The 27,307-nt window shown below is 40.2% G+C and overlaps 1 protein-coding gene across 1 annotated transcript in view; it reads left to right on the top strand.

The window, feature by feature from the left end:
- The window catches only part of LOC139772434 (kin of IRRE-like protein 1), a 346,418-nt gene that overhangs the window by 290,476 nt on the left and 28,635 nt on the right, over window positions 1-27,307 (top strand). The window contains exons 5-9 of the mRNA XM_071706124.1: window positions 4,377-4,467; window positions 4,613-4,725; window positions 7,605-7,771; window positions 15,283-15,427; window positions 18,796-18,926. Of these exons, the coding sequence (XP_071562225.1) occupies window positions 4,377-4,467; window positions 4,613-4,725; window positions 7,605-7,771; window positions 15,283-15,427; window positions 18,796-18,926 (647 nt within the window). The remainder of the gene's footprint in view (window positions 1-4,376; window positions 4,468-4,612; window positions 4,726-7,604; window positions 7,772-15,282; window positions 15,428-18,795; window positions 18,927-27,307) is intronic.

Consider the following 27,307-nt stretch of genomic DNA (forward strand, 5'->3'; position numbering starts at 1 on the left):
GTTTCTATATAGCGCACGCTTTTCTAAACTTTTATGCCCCGATCACTATGAATACAATGACGTCTTTATATTATTATGTTAAACGCCTCTGCAATTTACGAGAAAAGGCATCTACAGCTACTGAAATCGTGAAATCGCCGCGAAGATGCTATGCGAGAAGAGTATCACGATCGGTTTTAATCAAACAAGGAGTCTCCTAAATCATGACGAGACAGGGGTCGAGGGTGGCAGGGGTAAAGGAGCTGAGTCTGCCGAGAGGATTCGCCGAGTACTCGACGTAGTAGGTATTTGCTTTAAGCGGAGTTCGAACCAAAACTTGTTAGATGCCGACCCGGGCGCGCTTGTGGACTCAAGTCTTAATCCCTCAAGATATCGTCCGGTATCCGCGGATTAAAATTCGCACTTTAGTGTTCTCCCTCTATCGCTCCGCGCAGCGCAGAATCGCAGATAGCACACCGGTTGTCGCCAGATTCGAGGGAAACGAGAGGCGGGGGTGAGGGTGTGCGTCGCGTCGCGTCGCCTCCAATGTCGTATCGGGCGGGAGGTGGGAGGTGGGAGGTGGGGGGTGAGCGGAAGTCGAAGGTTGGGGTTTGAATGTAGTCCGAGTGGTTAAAGTCAACGCCAGGGGCGCGCCAAGATCTTACCCTCGCGACCGTCGCGTCGTCGCCATCACCGTTATTCGGCTCAACCACCACGGTCGACGACCGACCTCTCGCTCATCCCTAAGTACTCATGCAAACGAGCGGCTGAGCTTACGAATTAAGTGGAACCGCTGTGTCGTTATAACGCGCCGTCTGCTCACTGAAAAATGCTTACCGTCGAATTAAGCGTACAGCACTCCGCGGACGAATGGGGACTATTCGTTCCTTTTTCCTCCTCCCTCCTGCTTTTTTCCTCACTTTTTCTTCTTCCTCCGGGAATTTCCTTATGTGGCGAGATTGCGCGATTTGTGTATATAATTAGTAGCGATGAGACCGAAGACTTTCACATGCGCAACTACGTTATTATAGATTATTACGCAGCGTAAAACAAAACGCGTAAACAGATATTTGGGAAATTACAGTCCACCATCCTCGTACGTCGTACTCTCGTAATAAAATACTCGTTTGTACGAAAACATTTCCAAGTGTTGCTATAAATTTACAGGAAACTTCGGAGGCAGGTTTGAGCGCAAGACAGTTTTGAACAACTGTATTTTTTGTGCGAATGAAGAACTTGCCGACTTTTCGGATGGAAGCTATACTGTGGATGAGAAATGTAGATTCTCGACAGTCAGTAAAACTTTGAAAGACGAAAATTCTTCATTTGAAATCGATCCGAAAACAAAAATTGTCCCTTCTCTAAAATGTCCAGTAATTTTATAGATTATTGTTATCTGATCACACATCTCGAATATATTGGCATTCGGATAAAATTTGCTTGGTCGATTAATTTTTTAAACGAAAAAACTGTTGATATGTCAAAAAGGACGCTTTCACATTTTTATCTCAACGCGATTCAAATTTCATGGAAGTTAATTAAAATTTAAAAAATGTCCAATACGCGTAAATATAAGAGGTGTTTGTAAATGTAAGAAACGGAGTCACAAGAAAGTCTTTTCTCTTTTAAATTTATTACATTTCCGTCGCGATTCAGATAAAACCTAATAAACATGATAGAATTAATTTCGAGAGACGGCAATATGGCGTTCGCTAGACGGATCGGCGGCGCACAAGAAAAGGGAACGGAAGACGAGAACGATGAGAATCAGAAGCAACGAGACGGTTAAAACGCAATCAGGATTGGCGGGCATCGTGAATAACAATGATATGGAACTAATCTAGGCGAGAGGCCGTTCCCACGTCGGCTATGTGCGTCGTGTTTTCCGGCTGAAGATCAGGTTGCAATTTTAAGTGTCGCGTCGATGTTGCATCGGACCTGATTAAATTGCGTTTCCGGTGCCGCACGCTACCGTGAATAACAATGAAACGACGGCATTTGAATGGCACATTTTTCCCGCACTCCCGAGGCTCGAGGGATTGCTCTCGTTCATTTTTTCCGGCGATTTTTGTCTGACTGTAGCACTACAGTCAGGATCAAAAAAGTTTCCTACAACGATATTTAATTCCATACAGAATTAAAAACTATAATCTAAAAAAAATAATCACATGATGGTGTTAAATCGCACAATCAAGTATACATTCCAGAGAGAGATTTATTTTGCTATTGAATTAAATTGAGATAGTTTTTTAAAATTGAGATATTTATATGATTCGCGATAAAACATATCTTTGTTTATTGTACTTTTTTTTCGTTTTTGATAAAATTTGCAATTCCAATAGAATTTTTCAAATATTTCTTGGGACATATGTGGTCCAGTGGTATTGGATGGATTAATGGGAAACACGTATAACGGTTTTCATAAACAAAATAAAACCCATTTTTCACAGTTTTGAAAATTCGAACCTTTGATGGCCGTCACTTTACCAATACTGCCTCTACATGAATTTCTGCGGCTCGCGCTAAAAGTACAGATGATAGACGATGTACTTGCAACGATCTCTTTTATACTGCTGGTTCAGCTGAAAACATGATCGGCGTTTACTCTAGTAAAAAAAGAATTTTGCTTCAACGGCTTATATAACTTGGACAATTTTCACTATTTTCTTTTCGCTATTTTTGTTTCTAAATAAGTGTTATTACATGATTTACTATGCAAATTGCTTTAAAAAGTTATGGAAATTTTAATCTAACAAAGATCCAAGTAAGTTTTATTATCTAAAAAATTACTTGTCTTAAATATAAAAAATTAAATATAAAATACTACATATTCTCCTTATTGTCAATCGATAGAATTAATACGTTAGCGCATTTAATAATGTTGTGTATTTGTAAAATATTTTTAGATGCTTGATATGAAAATGAATTGTAACTTGGATGATATATTATCTATATGAAAATCCATTTTTACGAGAAAGAGAAAGAGGGAGAGAGAAAGTTAGAGAACTGAATACACATTTTCAATAGGTATGAAACAAAGCGAGATTGGGCAGAGTCCCGACCACTATTTCCCGTAAGAGGAATTACTTCCGTTCGTATCTGGCGTAAGCCACAGTTACTCTCGTTACATGGTTCTCCCTTGATCACATCGTCGGTCCGTGTTCCACAACCCCGGCCAGGTAGCACAAATATTGGCGCGACGTAGCCCGCAAAGATAAAGCTAATATCACGGTAAAACACCGATATCTCCGAGTGTCAAATCAGCACTTTTACTCCCGATATATTTAAAATAAAGGTACTCTAATTGGATGCGCATCGCACTAAAGTGAACATTAATATTTCAGCATCGTCAAAAGATAACTATATTATAGCGCATGTACCTCTCGTCGTTTAAAAGATTTAATGAATTTATAATATAAAAATCTAATATCCCCGTGTGCATCGATTCTCTCTCTCTCTCTCTCTCTCTCTCTCTCTCTCTCTCTCTCTCTCTCTCTCTCTCTCTCTCTCTCTCTCTCTCTCTTCTCTCTCTCTCTCTCTCTCTCTCTCTCTCTCTCTCTCTCTCTCTCTCTCTCTCTCTCTCTCTCTCTCTCTCTCTCTCTCTCTGCTTTTTATCAATAGATATTACTTCGCTAGATAAAACGCGGTTGAAACACCATTAATAATTCTTCCCTTTATTTGTGGAAAATAAAACATATTGTTTAAACATTTTTAAGTGATAATAGGTGAAAAGTTGAAAAAACAATTTCATAGTCAGGAGACGCATGGACGAGCAATATAACCGCGTTTACTTTCGCGCATACTTCATTTCGATCTTTCGAGAGAGAGCCTGAACCCCGTGGGTCGGCCGTGTAATCTCGTTTTTAATTTTTCAATTGCTTTGATCGTTTCCGCCGCATATTCCGACCCGTTGTACAGCCCGTATTTATTGGCCCACGTCCATGTTGGTGCGCGCAGCAACCTATGTATAACTTGCAGTTATCGAACGCCTCGAGACCGAAGTCTCCTAGTTTTTGTTTGGCATACCGGTACCGAAAGCTCCGAGAGGACAGGGAGGAGGTGTATTGGCTAATTTAAAAGTTCCCGAGAACTCGTCTACCGCTTAGTAGCCTCGGCAAAGCTCGTTGCACCGTGCATACGATCTTCACCGGTCTCTGACGAACGCTTGCCGCGAGCGCACATCGCTGCGTTATCCCTCGCTCGTTTTTCGACTCAGAATGATAGTTACAAGGATAGCTATTGCACACAGAGAACTCTTACAGAAGGTAATTAATTCTGGAGGGTAACTACGAAGGATGTGTCAACTAGCGAAATTCTTGCAACGAACCAGATCAAATATTTTCTTAGATAACACAATTATAAAATCTAAAATAAAATTAATGTCTTGTTTATTGCAGGTAAGCCACAACCAATGGTTAGATGGCTCATAAACGGCCGAGTGAAAGACGAGGAATACGAAAATAATGCTGGAGATGTAATCGAGAATAGGTAGGATAATTTCTTTCATCATATTTTCCCACAGATATTTGTATATATAATATTACGTAGGAAATCTTTCTCTTATAATGCCTCCTCACACGGATTAGTTTTATATATGTATTTATATATGTGTAACTTGTTCTAACACTCACAGATTAACGCTACAGCCCATCAATCGCTCTGACCTCGGTTCAAACTTTACCTGCGAAGCGCGCAACACGGACTTGGTGGATCCGAAGGAGACATCGATTTCCCTGGACCTCAATTGTAAGTGAATCTAAATATTTCTGTTGCATTGATTTAAATAGAACAATATTCTTATCTACGCGAAAGGAAATATCCACGTGGAAACATATTTGCACAACACAAATTTGCGTTTCTCTCGTGGTCATCTATAACAGCCGAATATTTTTATTAAAAGGACAAGAGTACAAGTAATGAAAGCAAAGATGGAAAATATAAATTCTTATCACGCGGCCAACAAATCAGAGGCCTCGCCCCTGAGCCTATCTTGTCTCGCATTAACGATAAAATCTACGAGACACCAAAAGTGGGCCAACATCCTTTGCTCTCTCGCCGCTGGCGAGTCGCCTTTAAGGGAAGATAAGGCGAGATAAGACGAGAAATATATTAAATTCACCCTCCGATCCCACCCGGCTCGTTCGTCCTCCTGCTTCTTCTCACTCCTTTTCTCTCCTGAGAAGGAGCGAGAGAAGAAGCATGAAAGGCAGACTATATCCTCTATAGGCTCCTCCGAAATTAGAATTCTTCGTTAACCCGCCTAGGGCGGGTTTAGAGCGAGGTGTAGAATAGGAATAAGGTGACGGCCCTAATTTTCGTACTAAACCGAAAAATTGGCGAGTGGGATCTTATCTCGCGTCGTGCCTTATCCAACGAACGCGTCAAGTCTGCGACACGATGGGATTTTTGTATCGCGCGAGCCGATTCGCTACCATTTTCCGCGAACCTTTCCCTCCCGATCGTTATCGGTCAGGACGATTCGATTGCTGGCCCTTGATTCGATTAGACCGTTATCCATCACCGACGTTCTCATAAGGATTCCATCAGTCTTGCTCCTTTTTACGCGTGTATTATGGAAGCAGGAATTTCGCTTTTCCACGGGAGAATATCGAGGACCATACGGAGAGACGGTGATCGATACGCGCCCAATAATCAGGTCCTCCAAAAATCATCGGATTTTCGTCGAAGCTACTAACGAAATTGCAGGCCGGTTATCGATGAGCGAAGAGCGATCCCATCATAGCGGCGAATAAAAAAATTACAGATTGAAACGATCAGAGAGGAAATCCTGATGAAAGAAGTGGAACGAGCCGGGATCTATCCTAAATGATGAACGCTCTTTGATTTTTGTTACTTCGGCAAAGTGCCTGCGCATCCAATGCGTATTTATTCTGCCGTTTTATTTTATTCCCCGTGAAATGAAAATTAAAAATCGTATTTCGAACAAACAGCGCATCCTCTTGCACTCAACGCTTTGGGACAGCGCACATCAATTGCGAGATTGCTGCATCGACCGACGCATTAGTGTGCTTAAACTTATTAGCTTTAAAAGTTGATTATAAACTTTAAATTACAAATTTGTAATTTAAAGCAAGCTGCTTTAATAGCACCATACTTATTTAGGTATGTTATACCGCGCGCGCATTCCATATTGTATTTGTTGTAATCTCGCGTTTTATATATAATACTGTTACTTAATAAATGTATAAATTTATATTTTACACGAACGTCTAAAGTGCTAATTTTATAACTAATTCTAATAGAATCGTCCGATTTTTATATCTATCGAATATTTATTTCTAAACGAAAAATAACACACCGTTTCACTAAAATAAATTGCTCAATTACGTAAATGGAGTAATAAATATTTAGCATCCATGTAAACGCCGCGTCAATATGTAAACAATTTACTAGTAATAAGGATGGTAACATAAAGATAATGAATAACGAATACATGCTAGTATTATCGGAGTAAGTGTATCGCAAACAGCGTATGGAAATCTCTATACACAGTTTTCATATTTCACGAATGAACGAATTGTATCTAGTCGACACCAACGAATTGGAAACTTGGATTTATTGGCCGTCAGAACCATCGTCACTTCGCGAGTAAAATTTAGGACGGTGCAGTTTTTCAGCGTACACGCATACATGCGTACGCAAACGCGAGACTTGACGAAAAGAGCAAATTAATATTAGATCAGAAATTCAGAAACAATAATTGCGAAGGTTGGCGATGTGAACACTTGATTACCCGGGGAGACGATACCGCGTATCGTATACGTATATGACTAAATATTCATTCTTTGCGCAAAAATATTTGCCGAATAAATGTTGATTAAATGCGTCCACTCGAACAACGTCGAAAATATTTGTTTAACTTACGCAATTGTTTCCACGTGGTGCGCAACTGATACGATATACCGAAGCTTCATCCAGAAGTGAAGGGTAGCTGCAGGTCGGCAATTTATCATTTTATAACGTGAGATCCATTTTAGCGATTTGACACGACCGTAGCTAGAGCTCTCATATTTTTATCGGTCATATTTTTAATTCCTTAAGGCAGAGAACACAGTTTTCATTAAAAATAAAAAATGTTAAGCTTTTTTATGTTTGTACACATATATCTATATTTATATTTATATTATTATTAGAAAGCCTCAAAGCAGATCAGTTCTTACACATTAGTATTTCAAATTTAATTGAATTAAAATTTATAAAATATTTATTACGTAGAAAATTTCCTAAAAAATGCTTTTATTAGGAAATAATTTCCTAACAAATCATTGAAGGAAATGAAATTTTTATGTATAATATGCGTAATAAAGTAATAATATCACACATACAATAATTAATTTAATTAATATTAAAAATTTTTCAAATAATTGATTAAATTGGTTTCTGATTAAATGTTAATAATTTGTGGGTATTTTCATCGACGCTTCGCTTCAATTTCACGTATATTATATTGTAAATTTTAATATATGGAATATTCTTAAAATATTTGATCAGATTTTACCAAGTACCTAATGGAATATGCTGACAAAGTCCGATGTAAGAATTTAGTACTTGGATGTGACGTAGCAGAACAACGCCTTCAAAGTTTACATCACTTTTTTTTTTAGTGAAACCTTTATCTGTGATCATAAGAAGACCGGGTAGGAAAGGAATCGGCAACGAGTCCCTCCTAGCGGGGCAGCGGTATGACATGGAGTGCGAGACCGCTGGTTCAAGGCCACCTGCGGTGATAACCTGGTACAAGGGTCGGAGAAGACAGCTGAAGCACACGACGGTAAGGAAGAAAATAAGAAGTATAACAGCGGGTTGCGCGAATCCTCGACCTAGAAGTAGCTGCTCCTTATCCCTCTCCTATGGCTTATACCATGGGTATATCCCGTATCTTTTGTCCCCCGGCACAAAAGCCGCTTTTTCCCGCTTTTTCCCGCTTTCTTCCGCGGCTCGTCACTTCCATTTTTGTTCCGGCACTTTCGCGAAACACTGAAAGGTACCGCCGGACTCGCGCGCGCGGCTAATCCCAGAGGCGCGAACTTTCCCTCGCCTGCGATTCGCTTCGATTAATCAGGACCGATCAGGACCTATTTGCTAATACGTTGTTTTAACGCGATTCGATTCGCACATAATTCCCATGGCGCACAGAAGCATGTAATTAACGGGTAAGCTGCTTATTATCCTCCAGTCGGGTCCCCGTTAATTAATCGCCATCACTGACTCTAGGAGTTTAAAAAAGACCGGGTGCAAAGATAACGCGATAACGCATTGTCTGGCTCAATTTCGGTTGTTTCAAACTTTCATTTATAAAGCTTAGGGATTTTGCTCGGCTGTATTTTGCGACGTCGTATAGAAACGAGTTCTCACGCGCTGAAAAATCTTTCGATTGAATCGGAAATCGCATTAATTACATTTTGATTAGTAACTCATTATTTTTACACGCAGCATTTTAGAAAATAAAATTCTAAGTCAGTGAGACAAACAGTCAATAGATAAAAATTCTATGCTGAGAGCCACGAGATGTGTTATCCATCGTTCATAGTGATAGCTTGGACATCTGTAACCTTGTCCACTGCACGCTTGTAAGAGGATATTTGTCCGGGATGTTTTATCGAAGAGATAAATCTATTGTCTGAGAAAGAGCCCTCCGATATGCAGAATAGTTAAGGCAATCTCTCCTCGCCAAATTGCCACTTGTTCGCGCCAATTAGCTTCGCATTTATATCGAACGACAGTATTGATACTCAATAAATATCTGACGATGGAGGTATCTGTGACTCCTTCAAATATAATACATCAAGATATATTTCAATGCGCCACGTCGTGAGATCGCACGATCGAGTCAATTTTCCACCGATACTTTCGAGAATTACGTGCCGCTTTCGAGTGTGTTAAGAATGAGACGTTGAGCTGGCGCCGATGACGGCGCGAATGCAAGAAGGGATGCTGGGTTAAAAGGTCGAAACACCCCGGGGAACCGATAACTACACCCCTCAATAGCGAATCTTTCCCTTGGGAGAGATTCTCGCGAGAGGAGCACAGTCATAAGAGCCGGGAGGACCGGGATAAAGAAGGAAGACGGGAAGGCAAAAGAAAAAGGACAGAGAGGCAGAAACGAAGAAAAGCGAAGAAAGCGGAGAAGGAGAAGAGAAGAGAAAAGAAAGGATCGACTACCGAGGAACAAATAAAGAACTAGTACTCTGCCCAAACGGATTGGATTCACCCGAGCTCGGAGTCACATCCGATTGTGATAGCTGGTTGAAAGCGATGGTAGCGTCGACATTGGTGGAGGTAGTGGTGGTGTTGTAGTGGCGGAGATCGGAGCTTTCGAGACGCGCCGATTGAATTAAGCAGCCACACCTGTCGACTCCAGATATTTTCATTGGCGGCATGCTAATTGCCAATTAAGCTATACCGATTCAGCCGATCCCGGCCCGAACATCCACTTTATATTTACATCTCTCTTCTATAAGCGCCGCGCTGTCGAGACTACCGAAGAGCGATATCTACTCGCCGCGTTTAGCTAAACTGCTAAACGAATAGCAGCGAGAAGCAAGTTGCGGAGAACACGCGAACGCTCTGGACGAGAAGCATTAATCTATCGTGCACGTTGCATGACAATGCCGCTATAAATATCAAAATAAATCTAGAACATTATCGCTCTACACAGCATGTAAAGAACTTTTTATTTTTAATTTATTTACTTACTTATTTTGACCATTTTAACGCTCTAGAGAAAGATGCAAAAATATGTGTTTTGCAAGCGTTTCGACTTTGTTCGTATAATAAAGAATAACACACTTGAAAACATAATAGTAGTTGTAAAAGTGAACGCGCTAATAATTGTTAATAATCATAGCGATAACTGAAACAACAAACTATCACGATAAAGAAGCTAAGAATTTGCGTTTATATGCATTTTATCTTTCTTTCGAGGAGGAAATATTGATCTTTCAGAGAGTGGCATTAGAAACTTCCTCCGGCGCTGTAACTGCGAGTTGCATAATACTTGTCAAAATGTTACGATACTAAAAGCCCTTTCCGCTAGACGCGGTCGTTACGAGAGCGGACGCACAGTGCGAAAATCCGCGTCCGGGCCGATGGGAATATTCGACATTATCCGATAATGTATATATCGTCAAGAGCACATTACTGCCTGGCTTCCTGGAGTGTCTGCTAAACTACATCCGAACGGAGCAGGGGCAAGGAACCCGGCCCGCAGGGAATCGCCATTTATTAATCACGGCGTAATGAATGAAACGCCAAATCGATGGAATAGATATGTCACGTGTAATTATGAAAATTAAGTCTCCATGAATTGCTGTTTTAGCTTGGATCGTCGGTATATTAATTATTAATTTTATTAATCGTGTATCAATTTGATAATTAGAATGGAATTTTCGGAGGTCCATATTTAATATCAGAACATATTGCCGGTTGAATTTCCAAGTCCAAAGTTACGGTATTATATATACGGTGTCGATTCTATTGACATATCCTTTAGGATGGGAAACGTTGTAGGATATTATAGGTCGGTCCATTCATCTCAACTTATTTCATCTCGCTTATATCAAGACGTAATAAAAATATCTAGCATTTTATACATATATTTTATTGAAAATGCTAGAAATGTGAGAACATTCTTGATATTTTAAAAATAGGATACCTGTTATGCAAAATTTCTTAATTTTCATTACTGCATTTTTGTTGTTCTTATTGTATTCAAGAATATCTTACGAATACGTGAATAATAATCGTTCGATTTTCTTGATGCGCGAATACGTTCCAAAGTTCGTCGTACTCGCGTTTAGACTCGAATGGGAGTACCTCGGTCACGTCGAACGTTCTATAGAACTTTACTAGCCAATGCCAGGACGGCTCGAATCGTGATAGTTAGATACGCACGGCCCTAGGGGGCCTGGCATTATCGATAATCTGGAATCAGAGCTGTAACTTCCGCGCGTTGGCTCGCGTACACGCCAACGCGCCGCACTTTGGAGTCGGCGTTGTCTCCGGCGCCGTTGACGTACGGCCCTAATTAATTTCACGTAGTTCATTAACGAACCCCGGCCGCAATGCTTAACGACGTTTTGGCGTCTCCGCATATCGGGTGCTCCGAAGCGTATTCCCAGAGCGGGCGAAAACTCCGTTATATTCGCTGATTAGCGGTGCAAACGATTGCTGCGTGCATCACGTACGTTTCAAATTAGATACGACAACAGTTGCGAGTTGCAACAACAGTAATGTAAGAAATGGATCTAGAAACTTACGACTGTTATTTATGTATGACAATCTGTTTTATATTTTATTTTCTGTGAAATATGACAGTCACATATACATAAATTAGTAAATGAAATTTTTATAAGATAAGTTTATTGTCTATCCCCTCAGGGTTTAAATGAAATTTTTATATTCATACATAAAAAGTATTATGTGCATGTATAAATTTCTGTCATTGAATTAGATCGATTCATATTATCTATTTTAAAAATTAATAAATTACAATATGAGACAAACAAAGACAAAGGAAAGTATTAGAATTCAATGATGAAGTATTGTTATACTTAAATATCTAGAAATTTGGAAATCTTAATGAATGATACAGTTGATGTCTCTCCTTCTCTATATTTTAAATATCATTTATCCTTGTAACAGTGATTTTCTTTGTTTAGAAAAGTTTATTGTATGTCTGTATGTAGTAATTAGCTGTTATCAAGCATCGATAAGATGAAACGCCGTGTACACTACGATAAATAATTATATCGCTTCGGCAAAATTGATCATATCTGATTGAACAATCCAGCAAAATTGATTGTATCAGACAAAATTGAGTATACATTATTAAATAATCGATTGTCTTTCGGCAAAAATTTTGGCACGGCCATAAACACATCGTTAAAATTACCCCAATATACTATTTTATTGTTTTTTTTTTATAGTATACAGAGATACACATTTACAAACTTGTGGCAATAATTGAGCTTCCGACACTTTATATTGATATAACTTTAAAAATCATCTGGAAACAGCGCGCGGTTCTCATGCTCTTATCTATTATTCTATCACAGGTATTGTACCCTCGTCCCGGTTTTTCGATTATCTCCTTCTATACACGCAGCGAACAGCTCTTGCTTTTCCTCGGCAAATGAAAAATAAGCGAAATCCCTGATCGGAATTCGCGCTGCTTAGGAAAGATTCTCGCCACGTCGGCAGGTCTCGGAGCTTTTTCGAGCGTCTGAAAACCGGCGAGGACGAATTCCCGACAGATGTTACCACGGTTGCTTACGGCCCGCCCCTGCGGAACCTAATATAACCGAAATTAACCATGGCGAGCGGCGCGTCGAATCAGATTTTTCTCGTCCTTTTTTCCCCGTTCCGCTTTCCCTCGCCATCTTGCGCCACGGAATTATACCGTACGAGAACGTTTCGGAACGTTCCCTCTTACCGCGAGATTATTATTTTTTAAAAATCATACTTGTCCATCTCTCTTTCTCTCTATCTTTATTTTTCCCAACGGATACGAAACGGAGAGCGCAGCTGAAGTTCCGCGTATTGCACCCGACCTTTAATCCCTTCGTTGCTAGCGTCCATTCTAATGGAATATACATTTTTATTTATAATGTGTATTTTTGAAAAAGGAAATAACATTTAATTCCCATAGTGTTTTGTACTTTCAGCCGTAACTCCGTACATGGATTTGTAACTTATATTATTACGTTACATATATTCATAACTTATATTATTACGTTACATATATTCATAAATATGTGAGTCACGGAAGCGCAAGCTTTCTTGAAATACAGCTCACACTTTGCTCGCTCCTATAATATTCTATATATATATATATTTTTTTTTTAATACAGTCCACATCTTTCCTCTCGCGTCATGTTCTGGTCCAAATTTTCAATGCGCACATGACCTCTGCCACTAAAATCTCTTTCACCTTTCGTCATCTGTGGATTTGGTCGAAGCGTGTGAGTGGATCCATAAATAGCACTGATATGTGTCAGTATCATCGGAGATATCACATAAACATATAAATTTTTAATAGAAGTCAAAGAATAACATCGTAAAAGAAATATCTACTTTTTTCTTCTCGTTTCTCTTTTATTTATGTTTTTTCCCACTGCACGCGCATTCTGCCGATGTTGGCACTCATATCTTCGGATGTTTCTCCAGATGTATTCTTACACCCTTAAAGTCATGCATGTATTTAGAAAAAAATCTGGTAAGATTATTTCTGAATATGATCTTGAAATTATATAATTAATAAAATATATTTTCTTTTATTTTACATTTTGTTTTATATTTTATTTATTAGGAAATTTTGAAGATAAATTTAAAATTTTCTTTACTTTTTTTCACATATTCAATTTGTCATTCAAAACGAAAGAAAGGCTTACCATGTAATTAGGGTCCGAATTATTGAAATAAAATGAATGAAGATTAGAGGCATATTACGCAGGATATATATTTTTATTATTAATAATTATTAATAATAACTGTAATATAATATATATCGCAGCGTGATGTAACATCGTTAAGAGTTGAGACATGGAGCAGCTAAGATATAAAAATAGACAATATATAGAGATATGTAAGACAAAGAGAAGATAAAACAATAATCAGTATTTATCGACATTCTCGGCAGTATTACGTATTCATAGAGTTACGAAATTTGGCTTATATAGTAGTTATGTGATTAGCATAATGATTAAAGCGCGAAGTGACTGACAATTAGAAGGCAGGATTCGCGATTTCCTCCTGTGTTGGGTTTTGTGAAACCTAACTGTTGTAAACTTGAGTAGGTTAACGCAAGTAACAAAGATTCTGGAGACAAGTTTGATAAGAGCGAGGCAACGAATTGAATGCAAATGTACATATTTAGACTCTCTAAGTAGGAAATTAAATATTAGCATAGACATATTCATCAAGTAATGGCTGTAGCAATAGATTAGTCGTAGCAATAGCAAATAATTTTTTAAATTCTGTCTAGAAATAAATTTTAGAAATAAGTTTTTAATAGTTATTGAAGCAGCTATTTTTTAAGTTGTTACTTCTGGTATAATACTAATCAATCATTTTCTCAAAAATTTACATATATCTATTATTATATCTTATATATTAACCCTTAAATGCCACCCGGGGTCCAGCGGATCCCAGACCCTTTAGAATGAAATATTTTCAAATGTTCCCGCCAAAAATGGAGCTCATATTTATTTATTTATTATTTTTTATTTTTTTGATTTTGGAGCCAATATTTTAACTGTTGGCGATCTTAATTTTTTATACTATGTTGAAATTGAAATTTTAACAATATAAGCATTTTATTCTCTTTTCTAAGCCTTGAACAACATTGAAAATAATTTTCATAACTAAATATCAAAAAATCAATAAGTAAGGAGACATTTTTCATGCTGGGGTCTTTTAGACCCCATGTGTCATTTACGAGATTCTTGAGAGGTGTGGCATTTAAGGGTTAACATATATTAACAAATATTTTATTTTCAATTATAAAAATAAAAATAGTACATATAATCATGTTAAAATATATAATTATTTGCTGTTTCTAGCATTAATGAGTTAAATTTATCGAAATATTAATCCATTTATGTCGCTGATCGAAGCGCTTCATCTGTGTCGGCGCACTCGCTTCCACGTCACGTCGTCGTGCGAGATTTGAATGACTTTTCGTCGTGAGAGATTGCGAGCTACGAAACGCGTTTTCAAGAGATCGAAGCTCGACTCAGCCGGCATACCTAGTTCCTTAACAGAATATAGCAGTTGGCAACTAGGACTTTCGTCTGAGCGAAAGCGCACACACTTTATACTACTGACGCGCGTGCTAATTCACTTCCACGTCATCTTCCTCGATGAGCTTTCCCATATACGTGCTCCGACCTCAATCGTTTCAATTCGTTGTTTGTATTGACTTGCATGGGCAAATAAAAAGTTTTGCAAAGAGAATTATACGAGATATGCAATAGTAAATAGCCGGTTAAAGAATATCTTTGAATAATCTCAAATTCTCTTTATCTCTTATATTATTTAATAATTAAATAAAATTAAAAATGTTTTAATCTTATTTAATTAAAGATTTTATTGTTTAACATATGTATAACATGTAATATTCCAATTAAATCGTATTATTTCGTTAATTCATCTATTTACAAGCTTAAAAGATTTATAAACACATGTCGCTGCTGTTTCCGCGCGATTTACTAATACATAGCGAGCAAATCGGCATGATAGATAAAAACGATAATTTTACTGAATTTCTTGGATGGTTCGCAGGAGGAAAGATCCGAGAATCGAACCGTCAGCACGGTAGAGTTCGAGCCGGGTGTGGAGGATCATGGGAAATCTATCACCTGCCGAGCAGAGAATCCAAACGTGACCGGACTCTTCGTCGAGAAGTCCTGGAAGATCAACGTCGTATGTGAGTACACATTACATTTTTCCTTAACGTTCCAATTTCTCGCGGAACCGTAAACTCGCTCACGACCGACAGATCGCGAAACTGATCGCGGTAAATCGAATACGACACCATGACGAATGGTACTTTACAGCGTTTGTCGATCTCTCTTTCTCGCCTTCTCTTTCTATCCCTCCGTTCTCTTTCGACTCGTTCCATTGTCGCATATCGTCACACGCATGTGTCGTAAAAAAAGAAAATGAAGAAATTGCCCGACAACCACTCGACATTCTCGATCTCATCTTCATTCGGCCGATTTTATGAACCTCTTCATTCTGCGCACCAAAACGCACCTTCTCCATGCCCCGTGTTCACGTATCATTTACTTTTCGCGTCCCATATGTGCTGCTCCCCTTTTTTACAACCGTCAATAAAAAGATCTTCCCATTTCTTATAAATTACTGTCAAAAATTCGGCGTTGCCGTTCATCTTCATCGGAGTCTCTCGATCCCGATTGTCAAATTAATTAATATAAACCTATTCATAATTTCTGTTACATTTTATGTTTCCATACTTCCGTTCACTAACAACCAAGTAGCTTTTCCACTTCTATTAGACTCTTCCTTCCATTATCCAACGCAATCTCTCCTTTTATACACAACAAGCAATTTTATAGACACTGTAAGATCTCGATATCCTTAGTTTCTTAGATCGCAATTCTTTAGACCTTAAAAGTATTAAACGCGTCGTCTTTCGTCTCGAGCGATAATTACGTTCAAAGGCGCCGTTTTTTTTTCCAGCATCGAACGGTCTCATCTCGTTTTTACGCGATGCTCTCTCTTCTCTTTGCTTTCTCTCTCTTTCTCTCTCTTTTTTACTGCCACTCCCCCCCCCCTCTCTCTCTCTCTCTCTCTATCTATCTTGTTTATTGCAAATGGTTATAAGCGCGATGTAGGAATATTATTATATATACGTCGCGCGCGTAACACGCGTCCAGTTAGCCGGGCGCCCGTGAAATTTATCACGTAACTACGCTCATCCGGCCTCGTAAACTTTATGTTCGACTTAGCGTGTCGAGAGTTACGGCACGCTCAGTGCATATTAAAACGATGGGTGACAACACAGCTGGAAGGTTGCGGGAGAAGGAGAACCGAATATCTCGTTCCATGTTCCATCCAGCAGCGTCCTTTCTCCAAATGAGTCGCGCTCAGAGTTATCGTCCTGGAAATCTTTAACGCGAATGTCCACGTGTTTTATATTTGTCGGCACCGGACAATGATTGCGCGTTAGACGGTAGCTGGCAAATTCTACCTCGCGCAGCATCATTTCCTCGCGAGATTATTGTACGGCGCCGTGTAAAATTCCTCTGTCTCACTTGCACGATATAATACTTGGACAATAATTATAAACTTCGTAAAAGCTGCGTCAGAAAAAATAATGACGCTGTCACATGGGCATAAAAGCAGATTTTACACACATGAACACAGAAACTCGGGGGTTCTTTTAAGTCGCGGATAAATTATCCTGCTGATACTCGCGATAAGACGGTTAAGGCGCCCGCGCCGGTCGTGGGCGACTCGTAATCTCGAAAGTTTTTTCCTGCGCAACTGTCATCCGTGTCGGTATCTTTAATCTATCGCCAATGAAATCTCTCTCGCAGCACCTAATATTGCCGTCAGTTAAGTAATAGCGTTCTAATGAAACTATGACAGTCGATTTATTGTGAAAATGATTAAAGAAAACAAAGAATTTCATGCAACAATAGGTAATCTAATTCATTCTTTTGAAACACTTGAGAAAATTAATCGATATTTCATTATCTTAATCAAGTTTCATTATTTGAGCCTTAATATCATTATCATTATAATTATTAATCTAAATTTCATCTTTTCAGTCTTTTACGCTCACTTTTTCTCTCTTTTGAAAAGTGGGTTGGTATCGGTGCAATAAATCGAATGCTCTTTAAAGGAACGGTTAGAGCATCGCGACATAAATTTATATCCACGAACGTTGACGCAGAGGTAATCTTTGATAGAATAGAGACCACTCTTACGATGTTGCGAGGTGCCGTATATCATCGTATGTTCATTTTAATTGTATAATATGTATAAATAACGGGAAAAAGTGCGATGCGAGCGGAAGACTCCCGTGCCGCCTCAGGTATTTTTTTCAATTTTGCGGAGGTGCGCGCTTATTACTTCGGCAGCGATAAATTTTTCGATTCTATACGGTTTATCGTTCGTTCTTATCTGTCCGGTTGCGTCCGTTGCACCTGCACGTCGGGCAGAAATATAGCGACCGAGTAACGGGCGACCAGGAAATACATAAGGAGCATGGACGAGTATTCGCGTAACGGGAAAAACTGCAGAATACGGGAAATGGTGTCATGTCACGTATTCGATTACGGTGACCGTTTCTACGGAGTCCGGACTTGAAATTACACCATCTCAGAGAGACGGTCCGGCCTGGCGCGGTCGATCCCTCGTCTTCGTCGTCACTGTCGCTTCCGACAGATAACGGCGAAAGAAGATTGAACTTCCGGTAATTCCTTCCAATCTTGTTCTAATATTAACGAACCTTGCCATAACTTGTAAAAAAAAACAAGCTAACGAAACGGTAAATCAGCAGCGCGGTTCGGAGGGACTGACGACTGCGGAGGGACGGTATGACTGTAAACCGACACGAGTGATAAAATTCCGCGAGAATTAAAATATACCGCACGGAAGTAAACTTACGAAAAAGGATCGGAGGGGCTCGCTATGGTTAAACTAATGTGCACAATAAATGCCAGATACAACGAGCAAATAAAGACTTGATTGCTGGCAGCTATCCGTATAGAGTCGCGGGAGAACATTTACGAGTTACCGTAGGAACGGCGCGAGATATTATTGAGAGTCTCACGAGCAGGAAAAATATCGGAGCTAATGGAGGGAGAAGTTGAAGATTATGCCTCGCGGACATAGCTCGCTGGCAGAAATCGAGGTGTGTGTGTGTGTGTGTGTGTGTGTGTGTGTGTGTGTGTGTGTGTGTGTGTGTGTGTGTGTGTGTGTGTGTGTGTGTGTGTGCGTGCGCGCGTGCGTGTGACGCGCGAGCGAGTCCGGTAATGAAAACAGCGATTTACGATGCTTTTATCGCTTATATTTACAATATTATATATATTTCACGACAAAATATTCGAATCAACGAAGCATATCATAACATAAGTCTATCCCTTTATTCCTTTTTATCTTCTCTTTTACGCTAATATCAATGTCAATTTTAATATCCAAAAATTGTATTAATAAAACAATTAAAGAAAGAGAGACTGATATAGAAAATACGTATATGCAATCTTGAAATATTCTTTGTCAATGTGTACAACATAGAAATGTTTGAATATTTTGCTGTTGCAGATCCGCCGATAGTATCGTTAAACCTCGGATCGACCTTAAGCCCAGAGGACATTAAAGAAGGGGATGACGTATACTTCGAGTGCCACATTAGAGCCAACCCTCCTTGGTCCAAGCTCGTCTGGATACATGACGTAAGAATTCTTAAATATATCCTTGTATACCGCTTTTTTATGATATCGCGATAGTTCCGAAAATACGACACCACGTAAATTTTACGCAGTACCCACGTATAGGAAGACTTTTATGGTGGGTTTCGTCGATACGCGTGACACTTTCGTCCCGCTTCGTACACCGAACACGGAGTAGAACTTTAAATCTTTTATTTACATAATATATATGAGCTATCACGTAACGATATTGAAGAGAAGCCTCCTACACGACGTTACGTCGATACCTATCGATAGGCCTCTTTTTGTTACAAAGATCTCTATCGTGAATTTTATCATCTATAATTCTATATCTTCAAATCCGTGGCAAATAGATGCAATATAAACAATTTTACAAATGACGGGTCAACACTTTGATTTTATATTCTTATTACGGCATCAATAATGACAATAATTTACTTAAACTATCCCGACGTTCTCGATGCGATAGTTACTACCTCCTCTGACAGTTATAAACGTGTACATTTTGCGATCGGATACAATTTTAAATGATGTCACTTCTAAAGCTGCGTCGAAAAGCTGCTATATCGAGCCAGATTGAATGCCGTACATGATTTATCTCACATTCGTGACGTCGTTGCATCTCGGGGAATAAAAGACGCGCGCAACGAGCTGAACGAGCATAAAACGGGTATCAAAGCGTAACCAACGTTAGTCGGTCCCAGCTCATACGAGAGATAGTTGCCTCGGGAGACCGCCTGCCTGCTTATTCTAGGCAGCGCTACTTGAATTTCGAAACGCAGCCGCCGCCTCCACTCCGCTACCGCTGCCGTTGCGCATTGTGTATACACCTACAGGCGCGGCAATTGCAGCGGAGACGGAAGTTAAAGGAACGCTCCCAAGGCGTACTCGAGATCGAGACTATCAGCGACAAACTTTGGCCTGTGTATCGGTGGCAGCCACGGAAGCACAACCTCCTGAATTCTAATCGTCCCGATCACCGGCTGCAACCCCAGAATCGCGCGGTGCACGTGGCACGCGATCACAAATAGCTGTGCATTAATTTTTGTCGTCTCTCGATGATCCCCGCAAGTCTGCGAGGATCTAACGACACGCGAGCGACATTCGCGAGATACACATATAACTTGTGGTTCACATATAATACACATATAACTTAATGAAGCTCAATCTCTCTGCGGATGTAGTTTAAATTATAAAACCACGCGATTACGAATGGATGCGCGTTAATTTCCAACATTGGGATCGTCGATAACTTGTTCTGTAATTTTCTCTGGATAAGAACAACCTTTCTGGATAAGAGAGAGAACAACCGTTTAAGCACAAATTTTATGAGACTCATATACTATTTCGTTGCATGTTGATGAAAACAATAGAAGTTTAATAAAATTCAATTTGCAAATGTAGTTCAAGTTACGGAATGACACGATTATAAATGATCGTGCGTTACTTTTATCGAGCTTATCCGATAACTTGCGCAACTCCGTCGTGTGTAATATAATATGGCAAGAAGACAGCTTGACAGGCATCTTTCAATCACTCAAATAATTCCATAAACTTTATGACTAATAACTAATCTTATACACAGTCAATATATTTCTGAAATATACATCGTGCTTTCAACTATCGCAATATCTCACAATCTTCTTCCTTCTTGCTCATCTTAAAGCATTCGACAGAAAATGTTTAATGAACGTTTCTTAAAACTCATAATTTAATAAGTTTATAATTTTACAAGCTTAAGTGGAAGATCCGCGCTGCGTTCCCGAGCTTTTAAAGCGGCATTCACCCTTTCCCCTCTCCCCCGCCCCCTTTTAACCCCCTCGGATCTTAATGCATTAATCCAACGGCCATAACACCTGGCGGAAGATTGCGGTACACACGTATATTTACGCCATAATTATATTACCATCGGCTACGCTAGCCAGGAATCCCGCAGGAACGCGCGGCGCGGCGCGGCGCGGCGCGGCGCGGTGCGGTGCATTAGCTTTCCTCCGGTCTTTTCCGGGATCAGCCTAGGGCCTCATATCCCTGCCATGTTCCGTCGTTCACTTTAACCCGGCTCATCCTCTTCCCTCTCCTCGCTCCCGCCCTCTTTTCGTTTCGTCGCACGGCGATCTTTCGCCGGATATACGTCGCGAAGGGCTGCAGGAAACGGGCTAACGGTGGGCGGTGAGCAGCTGCTACCGCGTAAGAGATTTCCCTCGAAATTGCATCTTAAAAATATGATCCGACTTCATTCCGGAGGGAGAGCGCCCGACTATCGCACCGACTATGTCACCTCCTCCTCCGCTACCCTTCTTACCTCTTACCTACGTTCTCCGCCCGCGACTTCTTCCTCTTGGTTGCGGATCGTCTTCTAGTCGCGCGATCCGCTTCTCACCCTCCAGTTAAGCTCCTTCTAGTCTTTGTACGTGCCTTCAAACGATGGATGGATTATCCAACCGCACCCGATTCGCGCCATTATCGTAATACTGGTTCTTAAAACTATCCGCAATCACACACACACACGTACATACTCGGACTTCTTGCTGATTATTGAACTCCCGGACATAACGGAAGTCGAATACGATGAACGTTTTTCTTTCAGAAGAAAAGTACGTTTAAGTAGAAATGAGCACCGAAGACGATTTCTTGGCTTAATACGCTCGTTCTTCTCTCCAAACGATTATTTTTGAAACAACGTAGAAGCTAACGTCCATTTATTTTCCTCAAATTCATGATTGATAATTTTCTTCATAATTAATATGTGCGCGTATTAACAGACACATCAAGTGTTATAACAGGGGGGGGGGGAACGATTGATTTCTATTGTACATTGCTTTATTTCCATGTTGATTATTTCTCGAGTCTTGGACGCGATTGCCTTTAGATCTCGTTAGAGTGGATTTTCACGTTCGCGCTCGGTACACCAGAAATGTTTCATTCATTCGGCGTGGCCGATCCCTTTCACTCATCTAGAAAAGTTTGCCTAGGAATTATAAGGGCCGTTAGCACGTTCTATCTGCCAATCAATCCCGAGCTAGCAATCGGACCGGGATCCGGCACCACCGACTTACGATTAGACGGGGTCTTAGAAAAGCGTTTCGGGCAGCAGTAACCTTTTGAGTGGCAATCGTAAAGAGGGAGAAAGAATCATGAACGGTCGGAGGGCGAGTAAAGGAGGAGAGGGAGAAGAGCGGGAAGAAGGAAACGACGCATGAGCGAGAGGGATTGAATGGAACCGGAAAGTGAAAGAGAAACGGAAATAACAGGGGCCAGGGCGGAAAGGGAGAGAATAAGGCGAAAAGAAGGAAGAAATCGAGAAGGCGAAGAAAGAAATGTGGGGTAGCCGACATAATGGAGTGCAGTGATTAAGTCGGTTCTATCATTCACGGGGACAATAGAGAAGTTCTGTACCTACCTGCAGCATCGACGAGCCAATCGGCCAGCCGGTTTAGACGAGGAGAGAGAGCCTGAAAGGATTCTCTCAACTCTTCATCTTTTCTCGCAAAGTGGATTGACCGAGCGTACTGCCGGAAGAGTCCCATTAATACCGTTGTCCTCGTGGACACGCAGAAAGATCGAGAATTTATCTCGAGCTCCGTCAAGTCTCTCTCTCTCTCTCTCTCTCTTATATCTAGCTGCACCTTCGCTCCCCATTAAGAGACAGTTTGAATCCATTCTGTACAGGAAGTGCAAGAATTGAAACAGCGAATACGTCGCGTTATTTCTTTTAAGAAATCTTTGTCAGTGTTGAAACGTTAACGTATTTTAAGTTCATCAAAACGACGTTGAAAAAAAAACTGTTTCTACTTCCTGAATTCCAGCAAACTGATTTCACCAGCACGAGACGGGCAATATCGATCAAACTTGAAATTCCACGTCGCCTCGCCGCTGTTTGATGCGCTCGTATCGGCGCGGCGTCGTGGCTTTTGTACATACATCGATTGGATTGCACGAGCGCGCGCCAAGGATAACGGCTTCCGCGCTACGAATCTACCGAGTGCATTTCCTTCTCACGCGAGATTCGGCTCGACAAGTTCGGATCTTAATGCGGCGCAGGGTGCGAGAGTGCGGAGGAGTCGAAAAGCGTGAGAGCATATCTATGTGTGTATGTGTGCATGTGCGTATGTGTGTATGTGGGTTCCCGAGAAGGTGGATGTCGAGAATTCGGCGGGCCGTACATCAATCAATTTCACTACCATCGCGATCAAGGCGTGTCGGGGTTCCCGCTGGCGCTAAGGGCGACTCCCCGAGATTCCAGGAGGGGTGAGAGTATGGATTCGTTTCATACGATTTCGATCTCGCAATTTTTCGTTAAGAGATAAGACGACGCGACGAGGAATCAGGAGCGATAGCCGATCGCGATCCCACCTACAGTCTTCGTCTCTGGCACTCCTAAAAAGAGCCCGATAGTCGGCAACTTTCGAACAGCTGTTCGGAACTACTTCCACGCCGTATCTCTGACATTCCGCCGAATACACCGACCAAAATCCTGCAATGGACGCTATTGATCCCGGCTGATTCTAATGGCTCAATACAACCGTCTATTGCAATTGCCAAACTTTCCCCGAGAACGCCAAAAACATTTGCGCTCAAGCCTTACACAGATGAAGCGTATTTGGATATGTTTCTAGCATAAGTTTTTAGCGTTTTTACATTTCCAGGACATGTAGAAACGTTGACATAGGTTATTGTTTCGAAATATTAATAGTTTCAATATTTGAAAAAAGAACAAGTATATTTAAATATTCTTGTATCATCCTGTGATGTGGCTACAAACATGCCAAGATTCAAGATTAAGATTTTAAGATATTTTGAGATATTTTGCAACATAAAAAATAAATGACTGTTAAACTATAAAATTGTAGAATTAAAAAAAATATGAGACTTTGATGTAGTGAGCATAATTCATCAGTATAAAATAAAATTTAATAAATGTTTTAAAGAATTTGTTATTAATCTTTTATAGCTTGAATTTTTTAACTATTGTTTTTAATGCTTCTAAAAAAGTTATCATGGAACATACATAAAATATTTATTTTTCTTATCAAAAACCGGACTGCATTATTTTAATTTTTTGCTCCATTATTATTAACTGTGGAACATTAAAAAGGAAAGAAACGTAAATTAAAGGGAATATAATTAAATGTGGAACAAAGTCTCGATAATTTATTAAGTATCTTCTTTGATTTCCTCTTTATACACACATATAAAAAGTATGTATATTGCTTTTATTGTAATTAAACGAGTGTACATAATCAAAATTTAACACAGAGAATTATGCAGCTTTATGTAGAAAACACTTGAAAATTTCATTTTATTATATATTTTATTTTCTTCCTTTATTTTAATATAATATATTGTTTAATGCAAACGTATACTATGTAATTTATGGTAAATTTAAAGGAAGGAAAGAAGGAAGGAACAGCATGGAGCTCGTTGGAAGCACTTTCTACTCGCAGTAATAATTTTTAGTTTCAAATTTCACATTTCGATTGGGAGTTGGAAAGAATTGCGCTTGGATAAAAGATCATAACCGTCCTGTGCGAAAAATATTTTTCAAAACTCGGTCAGAAATAGTACGATCCGCGCAACACCGTAATTGATCGACTCTGCGCCACTCGTTTCTATCGTAATAAAATCGACAACACTGCAACGCACTGCGAATATTCGATAACAGCACATCTCTATATGACCCTGCGTGCAATTGGGATTGCTCTATTGCTAAAAGCTAAAACCAAAATACAAATAACTTGGGCAAACTAGTATCGGCCACTTGACTGTTAACCGATGCACCCTTACGCATATGCGCGACACGTTGCGTTTGTGATTACACGTCGTAACATAGGGCGAGATTCGCGAATTACTGTCTCGGCTGAATCGCGAACGATGATTGAAGGAACGGCCGCGTCCTGTGAGCGGATGAAGAAGGACCAAGACAGCGGTCTGCGCTTCGCAAGAATAAACGGAATAAAAAGATTCCTTTGAGGGATAGCGGTCTGCCAGGAGACGAGGCAACAGAAGCAGAAAGGAAGGACGGAAGGAAGGAAGGAAGGAAGGAAGGAAGGAAGGAAGGAACGGAGAGTGGAAGGTAGTATGGCCGCGGCTTGTTGGCAATTTTTCAAAGAATCAGTGTGCCGTCTGACCGGAATGAACGATCCCCCCTCTCATCCCGCAGAACCCTTTTCTTTTTCCTCGAGCTTGCTCCTTTTGCGTCTGACCATACGAGAGAGGTAGATGTGAGAGAGCGGAACACTGAGAGGATCACGCGACCGCACAGGATCCTCCTGTGATGGGAGATGGTTTCTGTGTCCAGAACCGCGCGGACGGGCATTCCTATACGAGAGGCGATCCTCGTTTGAAGGGCGCGAGAAAATTCGATAGATTCTCAGGATCCGAAAGGTGATGCCAAAACGAAATTGGACGGGCCGTCCGGTGGTACGATGGTCCCGAGATTTCGTGGGCCAACGAGGGACATCTCGGACGCATTCCTAGAAATCGAGTGTCGCGTATGGAATGTCTTACTATCGATTGGCGCGAGAGCGTTCTAAGAATCGAAAAAGGGGCGCAAGAGACTGACTCAGGATAAGTAACATGATCACCGTTTCAGCCATACGACTATTGGGGAACTAAAATAATTTCGAATGACGCGCATTTACCAACTGACCCCGTTTAACCCATTAGTATCGTTATATAATATCTTTTAAAGAACCGTAGAAAGGAAGGTATCGAAGACGCAGAGATAGATAACATTAGCCATTAGCGACAGCAATTCTCTTAGGCCAATGCAATTAGGCTTGTCGATAGGTAGAAGGGTGTCAGCTGTCTGCGCTCGGAGAATGGACACAATGGGGAAGTTAGTTGATCCTCATTTACGGAGCAAACCCTATGAAACCTAATTATCGGAAGCGTAGTGCTCTCTCCGCTTCTAGTTTTGGGACTGACTGATCAAAGGGCCTTGTTGCGTTCGCCGTAGCTCTATAATAAAATTAAATTAATAACGCTGAACCAAAATGTGCCGCGTGATTGAACAAAGCGCACATGATTTTTGCTCGAAAATCTGGTTGTCACATCACATTCATTACATTACAATATAAATTTGTAGAATCTGACGTATAATTTTTCAATCTTGGCTTACTGATTTTTTTTTTATCTATCAGAAATAATCCGCGGATCTCGTCGCGCTATTTTATTTTTAAGACTTGGCTTTTAAACTTGAAGATATCAATTCACAAATCCTACAATTTTTGGATGGTTGTATTTTCAGCTTGTTTACGTCTTATATAATTTTGATTGTATTATACTATACTATACTATACTATTGTGTGTGAAGGCAAATACGCGAACGATCGCGAGCTTGAATTAGAACGAAATTACTAGCGCGAATCTACTTACGCGGACAAATACAAGTATACCAGATGGAGGAGTAGATTGGATAAGTAGAATGAGACGCAGGACGGATGGTGGCTCTTGGTAGAATGGCTCGGTCGCAAGAAAAGATAAACGAAAGTCAGGAGCTGACTACACAGGACGATATCGTACTCTCCATTCCGCTTCGTCGAGACGACGCGACGCGACGAGGAGAAACGCGGACGGGAACGACGAAAGAACAGAATTCCGACTCGTGGGAACGAAAAGGTGGAGGCTGGGGGATTCGAGTCGCGCAAGGGAACTTTAAACTTTGCTATCTCTGTCGAGGCGGGAGTACGCAACGGGACCATACGTGTAAGCTGCCGCGATATCGATCTTCGTGTAGCGAATCTCCATCGCGGAGATGTCTCTTTGATGGTGGTTTTGACCGATAAGCTTCGGCGGTTCTTATCTGACGCAGACATCGTGAAATAAAGCTTTGAGCAGTTTTACTTTCAAACAGATAAAAGAGAAGCTTAATGATTACAAACTCAAGAAAGGAAAACTATATATAACATGCATAAAGAGACGCAAACGAAATCCAAATATAATAATTGATATGTATAATAACAGAATTTTATTTCAATCTTCTTTGTCTTTTTTGGGTCATGTTTAATTACGAGAATTATTGGACAAGAATAAGTAATATCTAATTTATTTTCTCACATTCATCAAAACGTTGAGTTGTTATTAAAAAAATATATAAATATTTATATATACATCTAATGTTCCAAAGGAATTCTTTTTGAATAAAGAGGAAGATTACGCGCAAGGAATTGCGACGTTGCGGTAATGTGATCAGAATTATCTTATAAAATTATTGAATATAGAATTTCAACGGAAACATACAGAGAGAAGAGATGTAAAGGCGTTCCGTTAAAAATTCCTCCGCGGGGCTTAACAAGATATAACGTTTAACGAGTCCTTTCCGAGCTTCGTCTCTTGCCGCAAGTAAATCGAAGATAAACCTCGGGATTTAACCGGGGCTTAAC

The sequence above is a fragment of the Temnothorax nylanderi genome, unplaced genomic scaffold (genome assembly GCF_030848795.1).
Source record: "Temnothorax nylanderi isolate EJ_2023f unplaced genomic scaffold, tnyl_v1.0 TNYL_tig0049_pilon, whole genome shotgun sequence".
NCBI classification, from domain to species: Eukaryota; Metazoa; Arthropoda; class Insecta; order Hymenoptera; family Formicidae; genus Temnothorax; species Temnothorax nylanderi.